The following is an 8,055-nucleotide window of genomic DNA, read 5'->3' as shown; positions in this document are numbered from 1 at the left end:
CCTCTGAGTGTTGGCTGCTGATGACTCGCAGCTAAATGCTTCCCTGAGAACTACCTGTGGCTGAAGAGAATTGTCTTGCCAAATGCAATGCCCCTTTCCTGGGATAATGTGTATCCAATGACTGGTTGGTGTAGGGGTACACAGGGGTACAACTGAGACCTGGACCCCTTGCCTCAATTTGAAACAACACTGAGCTCCTATGGGATCAGCTGAAGCCTCTTTGGTTGCAACTGCAATGCATTTCAACTTTTCCCTCTTCCCAGTCCAGCTTCTCTCACTCCCTTTGAAATTCTTCTCCAATACACCACCTGTACACAAGCTCCCACCTCAGAGTTTGTTTCCAGTTTAAGGTGTCCCCCAAACTCAACTCAGATGCTCTACTTGGATACTCCTTATCTGACTCTGATTCCATTTTTGCTCTCCTCCACACTACATCCAAAGTGATCTTTTCAAACACAATCTGATCATGTCACTTCTCTGCTGAAATCTTTTCGTAGCTTCTCGCTACTCTTAGAATAAATCCCACATCCTAAACTTGGCTTATAAGGCTCTGCACGATCTGACCCCTGCGGACTTCTCCACCCTCACCTACCACCATTCTTCCCACTTCTGGTTTCTACTCTCTGGCTCTATTGATCTTTTTTGTTTCATGAACATGTCTACCTCTTTCCCTGCCCAGAGCCTCTGCATATATTGTTCCTGCAGCTTGCAGTCCCCACCTTCTCCACATCTCCAGACATGGTCACTTCTTATTTACCCGATCAGTCTCAGTTTAGTGTGATTTCCTTAGGCAGGCTGTCCCTGCCATGCCACTATTTTCCATACCCCCATATTAGATTAGTTCTTTAGGAAACAAAATCTCATGGCATCCTGCCCTTCTTCATAGCACTCATCTCAGTTATAATGGTTTGTTTTCAGGTAAGCCCATCCCTAACATATGTAGGACCTGGGGTAAGAGCACAGATAGAGGCTCACAAACCTTGTGTTTAAATATTTAATATGTATAACTCAAGCTAACAAATTGTTAAATACATTCTATTCTTGTACCTTGACTAATATACACATAATGGTCCAGAATTTGGTTCAAATTTGGGTTCAAATTTGGATTTTGTTTGGAATCCTCAGGATTCTACAGCATAATGTAGTGATGTGGGGAGAGGCGGCTTTCAGCCATTGGCCTTTGGGCCCATTTCTTTTCCCACCCCTGACACCATCTTGTACTGCAAGGTGCCTTGTGCATGCATGTGGATCTCTCTGTCTATGCATCCAAATTCTGTCCACAGCCTCCGGCAAACAGCCACCTTTTGGCCATTCATTGGGACTGGGGATGTGTGTATGGGTAGGGCGGTCTACCCTTACAAGGGTGAACCTAGGGAGGAGGCCCATGTGGGCCCTCAAAAAGGGCTTGAGGTCCTTTGGGCAGGAAATTCGTAGATATCTGGAGTATTGTCCAGAAAGGAATTGGGGTTGTGGCAGAGGAGGTCTGGACCCCTCACTCCATGGGACACAGCCAGAAAAGGGCCTTCCAAAGCATAGGGCCCAGAGTACGGGCCACCAATACGTTGATGTTTCTGTTTCATCAGCCTATAAGCTCCATGAAGGCAGGGATGGTTTCAGTCAGATTTACTGAGATGTCCCTAACGCCTAGCCCAATGCCTGAGACAGAGTAGATGTTTCATAAATATTCATTGAAAAAAATGTACAAAGTAGACCAGGAAGAGGTTTCAAGATCTGGATCTATTATTGATGATCTAGATAACAAAAGCCAGAACTAGGAATGAGAATGAATCGTATAGGGCTCCAAAAATGGATGCAGCACAAAGGAAACAGCATCCTGGATTACTGACTATCTCCTCTACTCTCTTCCTCATTGTTTTCTACTCCATTTCTCTAGGCCTTTTGCCTGCTTGGCCCTCTTTCCCTGTAGTCCAGCATCCCTCTGTCCATATCTTTCTACTTTTTTGTGTTTTTGGCCACTGCTCTTTCTCTGTGACCTGACCATTATCTGTCTGTTTCTCTGTACTTGTTTTTAGTTCTCGGTCCCAGTCTTTTTTTTTTTTTCCTACCACATTTGCTCTTCCAGTCCTTTGCTCCCATCAGCTCTCTTGTTATGTTTACTCCCTTCTCGGTCCCCTCCCAGAGGCATTCCTTTCTTTTAGTTCCTCACAGCCCTTTTTGCAACTTCTTCATGTGCCTACATCCCTGTCTCCTTCAGCCCAAATCCCTGGGGAGTAGCTGACTTGTTCTGCCCTCTATTCCAGGTCTACATCCACTGCCTCCTTAGTTAAGTCTTCCTGCTTCCTTTCCTCTGCTCTGTCATTCCTAGAGTCCACCTGGCTTCCTCTTTTTATCCCCTTTTCTCTGTCCCCAGATGTCCTTGAGTCAGTCAGTCTCAGCATGCACTCTCTCCCCCTCCCCACAGAGGACCCATTAACCAACTCCTGGGTTCCTAGTGGCAGCCACAGCCTCTCCTCTCTGTGCCCTTGGTCTTTTCCCCTGGCTCAGATCTCACTCCCCAGACTCCTTTCCCTAGTCAGTGTCCCCTGGTCTGAGCCCCTAGCAGCTCAACTTGCCTGAGCTTGTTTAGTCTGACTCCTTTAGCCCATTAGCAGCTTAGCCCTCCCACCTCTCTTGCGTCCTCCAGTAAACAAGAGGATCATCGCAGATCTCACAGCTGCTGGGGGTGGCGTGGGGGCAAATGTCTAGCCAGGCCAGACCAGGCATGAACAAGGGGCTGCATTCAATACTTCAGATTTCTTCTTCAACCAGAGAAATTCTGGTGTCTCTTTCCCGGCTATCTGTCTTAAAGCCACATTCCATGGGCATGTATGTGGGGTTCCCTCGCTCCATGACTCCCATTGCCATTTTTTGTTTCCAGGCCCTGGGCATTATGGTTCTTCAACAAAAACAGCACTAGATCCAGGCAATCACACTGAAAAGCTGTTCTCCTTGAATAATGATAATGGTCTCTGCTACACAAAGTGGAGGCCAGGTATAGGAAGAGAGAGATGCAATCTGATCTAGGTCTTCCTATATGTGTGTAGAGAACATGGCAGGAGTTACCATACACAAAGACTCACACATCAAGGGAAGCTGAGTTGACTGTAAGCATTCTGTAGACCAGTGGTTCTCAAACTGTAGTATTCACCAAAATTTCCTGGAGGGCTTATTAAAACAGATGTTTTGGGACCTATCCCCAGAGTTTCTGATTAGTAGATTTGAAGTGAGGCCTGAGAATTTGCATTTCTAACAAGTTCCCAGGTAATGCTACTGATCTGGGGACTACACTTTGAAAACCATTGTCTTAAATCATATGAATCTCTAACCTTTTCACCCAACACCTAAGGCTGGGACCAGGTTAATTTTTATAACTGATGACCCTTGGGGCCAATGTTCACCCAGCTCTCTCTCTCTGGACTGGGAAAGAGGACCTGTTAACCCCATGGGAGGATTTGGATGTCCTCAGAAGGTAGGGATAGCCTTTAACTCTTGGACTTCTATTCTAGTACAGACCCTAAACAGCTTCAGACAGGTTTAAACATCTCCTTGGCTAATTCCTAGTATCCCTGTTCCTACTTCTACTTGGGGATGATAGCTCTAAGAGGTGTTAGGGGATTAGGCTGAAAATGTAGGTCACCCACCAGCCATCTGGGAACCGGAATGAGTGACAGAGGAAGAGAGAGCTACAGAGGCACACACAGAGAAAAGAAGGGAGGAAGCAGAGGAAATATGAGGGCAGTTACAAAAGTCTCAGATTTATGGTAATAAGGTTACAGTGTCCCACAGTGGTCCAGGATGAAGGAGCAGAACTTCCCATTCTCCCTTCTCCTGCTCCTTCTCCTAAGTGGGGCTGCCTATCCTGAGGCTGAGTCAGTAAGTATGGGAGAGACTAAGGATTGGATGGTCAAGTCTTGGAGATCCACTGTAGGGAGGGTGGCTTTTCTTTCTGATGTGATAGCTATGAGGGTCATGTGGCTAGATGCAGTGGGAGTGAGGGAGGGGCCAGAAATGTGAAGATTCCTGAAAATAAGAGACACTCAACAGCCCAGGTGAGAGAGGGTTCAGGAGAGCTTGTACTCCCCCCAAAACACTGGGATTGCAGCACCTTGGAGGGCGAGAGTGTTGGGAGCTTGTCCAGCTCTCTTTTCCAGTCCTATACTTTCAGTCGCTGAGGGCTTAGGGTTGTGTTCACGTGAGGGTGGTCTGTGCCAGGAAGCTGAGCACAGGTGAGTCAAACCATCAGTGATCCACTGAAAGGGAAGATGTCCCCTTTTCCTTCCTTGAGAACAGGCAAACTTGTCCTCTCCTCTCATTTCTCCCAACCCCCTCGGCCAATGAGAGAGGCAAATGATCTCCTTATCTCATTGGCTGGAGTCCTAAGGACCACAGATGACCTCAGAGAGCTAGCCCTTTAAGAGTGCCCTGTGGGCTCTGCCCACAGCCCCTTGTTCTGAGCACGGAGGCACCAAGCCCTGCTCAATGGGGCCTCCAGTCTCTGGGGAAGCTGTGCCTGCCTGGCTCTGATACTGACCACGTCATCTCTGCCACCCCTTAAGTGAGTATGTCCTGGGCCTACCTGGGTGCTGGGCCTCTAACCTAGAGCTCCCTCCTCCGAAACCTGCTGTCTGCTTTCTATGATCTATTTTCAGTACCCTCACACTTCTGTCCCCTGCCCCACTCCCACTCTGACTAGCTTTATGTCCCTCACTGCTATCACGTCAGAAAGATAAACAAGCCTCCTCACTTACCTTTTCATCCAATTTTCTCTGGACACCCCTCTCAGTGTCTCATCTGATGTCCTTCCTGCCAATGACCAGTTCCTTCAATTTGAGTCTTTGTTCCCAACCCCACCATCCTTTCAAAGGTGAAGGGCTCAGTAGATAGGGAAACAACTCTTCCCTGGAACAGGAAGAGAGAGAGGACTTGTCCTTCCTCCTGCCATCTGGGCAGAGTCTAGGGGCATGAGATGTGGTTGCAAAGAGGGCTACTTAGGCTTGGGGCATCACGATGGAGCTAAACTCTCAGCCCTGGGGATGAGCACTCCCTGCTTTGCCCGTTCTGGGGCTGGGGGTATGGTTGCTGGAACTTGGAGCTGAGCTAGGACTTGGGACTTCTAGGCTAGGAAGATGCTCCGAGGTTATCTAGCCAGAAGTTCCTCAGGAAAGTATGTGTTCCATGGTTGATAAAAGGAAGGCGAGTTCCTTAGTGACATAAGTTTGGGACACTGTACTGAAGTTGAACAGATGGTTTATTGAAGGACTCAGATTAATATGCCACTGTGCTTTGTGAATGTGCAAGAGGTGGGGACAGGAGGCAGCATTTTTCAAAGTTATCTGAGCACAGACCTCTTCTTGGGTATTTCTCAGACTTAGTATTTCACAGAACAGTCTTTGAGAAATGTTGAAGTCTAACTGCCTTCATTTAACAGAAAGGGAAACTGAGGTCAGGAGGGGAAGGTGATCTGCTCAAATTCACAAAACATAGAGGATTCTGAATAAAAGGAGGAAAACCAATCTTTGTCAGTTCCCATTTGAGAAACTGACTTTGGGAAAGATGGTCGCCACTCAGTCCTGATCTTTCTAGAATTGATTCTAGGACATCCCCCCCCCCCCTCCACTTGGAAAGTCTTTCATTCCTATAAAAAGGAATCATTGACTGATTAATCCATAGAACAGATGCACACTGAGGGTCTTCTATGTGCAAAGCATTGGCTCTGAGAGAGAGGTATAACAGCACATTATCCTATACATTAAAATTCACAGCATACATGCCTTCCCATTGTCCTAAAACATACACATACTCTGTCACAGTTAATTAAGCAAAAATTTTTAATTGCTTGGAAATGGAATAATGCCTCTTGAGATGACAGAGTGTCTCAGCATGTCCCAGCACTAGAGTTGGAGCACTGCCATATTCCTCGTTTTTCATAAATCTCAGAGGCACCAGTGGGGCCAGAGACTGTGTTATCCTCTTCCTTGTTCAGGCCTTTAAGCTTCCATATCCTCTGGTCAGGAGACCCTGCCATCTGAAAAGTTGGCCCCTAATCTGGAGGTGACTATGCAGGGAATGGGGCTGTACCATCACCTTGGCTTTCCAGAATTCAGGCTCCAGGGCACTTGGGCTTTGGGAGAGCAAGTTTTGGTGAAGGAGGCTGGCGGGCAGCATCTAGGTGCTCCAAACCTCTCTTCTTTTTTTTTGTAGGTGTGCTCTTCCCAATCCAGCCCCATAATGGCACTGCCTCCCAGCCCTCTGGCCATGGAATATGTCAATGACTTTGACTTGATGAAGTTTGAGGTAAAGCGGGAACCTTCTGAGGGGCGATCTGGCCCCCCCACAGCCTCACTGGGCTCCACACCGTACAGCTCAGTGCCTCCGTCACCCACCTTCAGTGAGTCTGGCATGGTGGGGTCCACCGAGAGTCCCCGGCCTGGCCTGGAGGAGCTGTACTGGCTGGCCACCCTGCAGCAGCAGCTGGGGTCTGGGGAGGCGCTGGGGCTGAGTCCTGAGGAGGCGGCGGAGCTGCTGCAGGGTCAGAGCCCAGTCCTTGTTGATGGGCCCCACGGTTACTACCCAGGGAGCCCAGAGGAGACAGGAGCCCAACATGCCCAGGTGAGTGATCAGTGAGTTGGTCTAAGGGGAGGCAGAGTAAGAGAGGAGGGAGAATTCCGGACAGAGAAAGAGGCAGAGGGCAGGAGTAAAGAAGAAGAGCCCTTAGAAGAAATCAGATGGAGAAAACTAGTTCCGCCCGCTCCCTTTTTTTCCAAATAAAGAGAAATGAATAGGCTGAACCAGGAGGAAGAGGGGAGAAGATAAGGTTAGAAGAGGATAGAAAGGGGAGAGTTGAGAATTAAAGGGCGTCGGAGAGCAAGCGATTACCGTGAGGTAAATAGATACACTGTGCGTAGAAACCAGGGAAAGGGTTGTGCGTGGAATGGAGCCGAGTTAAGACTGTGGCAACAGGAATGAGGTTGGCCTTTTCAAGACTTTGTTCTTCCCCACCCTCCAACCTTCTCAGAAAGGATTGAGACTCATCATCCTATTAATTATAAACACAGATGGGGGTGTTGAGGGCATTAGGATGTAATCCAAATCCTTTGAGGGTCACAGGGTTGCGGCCTTCAGCACAGGCGAGCTAGGTGCGTTGGAGGGGCGGGGTCCATCTGGGCACCGGTCCACTGGACACGCGTGAGCCTGGAGCCAGATTCTAAGGACGGCGCAGGGGCGGCGCCGGGTTCAGATGCGAGATTGGCTCGCCTGACAGTGGGAGGCTGGGCCTGCAGAGCCGGGAGGGCCCAACAGGGCACGAGTTTCTCCACAAAGACCCGTGCGGGCCCGGGAGTATTCGTATCCCACAGGGTCTGAACTGCTAGATAGATTCAATGCAAGGGCGAGAGTCCAGGTAAAGGCGGGAGCAGGGGGCGGAGCCTTCCTGGGGGCGGGGCCAGCCTCGCTTCCGGACCGGAGTGCGGAGCGGGACAGGTAGGACCCCGTTGCTGACAGATCTCTGCCCGCTTCTTCTGCAGCTGGCGGAGCGGTTTTCCGACGCTGCGCTGGTGTCGATGTCTGTCCGGGAGCTAAACCGGCAGCTGCGGGGCTGCGGGCGCGACGAGGCACTGCGGCTGAAGCAGAGGCGCCGCACGCTGAAGAACCGCGGGTACGCGCAGGCCTGTCGCTCCAAGCGGCTGCAGCAGCGGCGCGGGCTGGAGGCCGAGCGCACCCGCCTGGCCGCCCAGCTGGACGCGCTGCGCGCCGAGGTGGCCCGCCTGGCCAGGGAGCGTGACCTCTACAAAGCTCGTTGTGACCGGCTGGCCTCCAGCGGCCCGGGGTCCGGGGACCACGCCCACTTTTTCCTTTGAGCCGCTTGTGGCCGCAGAGTGGTTGAATATGTGGGTGGGGGCCACAACCCAGGAAGAGGCTGTACCATTCGTTAGGTGGTTACTAGCGCCTTCTGGTACCAGAAACTCCTTTGCATAATCACACCAATATCCCCAAACTTCCTGGACCCTCAAGGCTGGCTCCGAGGTTAGATGCTGGTCATTTTCTGGTAGAGGGTTC

The 8,055-nt window shown here is 50.1% G+C and overlaps 2 protein-coding genes across 3 annotated transcripts in view; both read left to right on the top strand.

Annotated features, from left to right (window-relative positions):
* Positions 1-6,228: 6,228 nt before the first annotated feature.
* Positions 6,229-7,856, top strand: NRL (neural retina leucine zipper). 2 transcript variants are annotated; one of them, XM_023526696.1, is made up of 2 exons: positions 6,229-6,294; positions 7,524-7,856. In XM_023526696.1, the coding sequence occupies exons 1-2, from the start codon at positions 6,229-6,231 to the stop codon at positions 7,854-7,856; spliced, it is 399 nt and encodes a 132-aa protein (XP_023382464.1). The 2 variants fall into 2 exon arrangements, with proteins under 2 accessions (XP_023382464.1, XP_011384825.1); XM_011386523.1 differs by having other exon boundaries at positions 6,229-6,609.
* Positions 7,857-8,027: 171 nt separating this feature from the next.
* Positions 8,028-8,055, top strand: part of LOC105310335 (neural retina-specific leucine zipper protein-like) — a 1,577-nt gene continuing 1,549 nt past the window's right edge. Inside the window, exon 1 of the mRNA XM_011386527.1 lies at positions 8,028-8,044. Within this exon, the coding sequence (XP_011384829.1) occupies positions 8,028-8,044 (17 nt within the window). The remainder of the gene's footprint in view (positions 8,045-8,055) is intronic.

The sequence above is a fragment of the Pteropus vampyrus genome, unplaced genomic scaffold (assembly GCF_000151845.1).
Source record: "Pteropus vampyrus isolate Shadow unplaced genomic scaffold, Pvam_2.0 Scaffold2392, whole genome shotgun sequence".
NCBI classification, from domain to species: Eukaryota; Metazoa; Chordata; class Mammalia; order Chiroptera; family Pteropodidae; genus Pteropus; species Pteropus vampyrus.
Note: the sequence above shows the minus strand (reverse complement) of the source record. Positions and strands in the feature narration are given on the sequence as shown.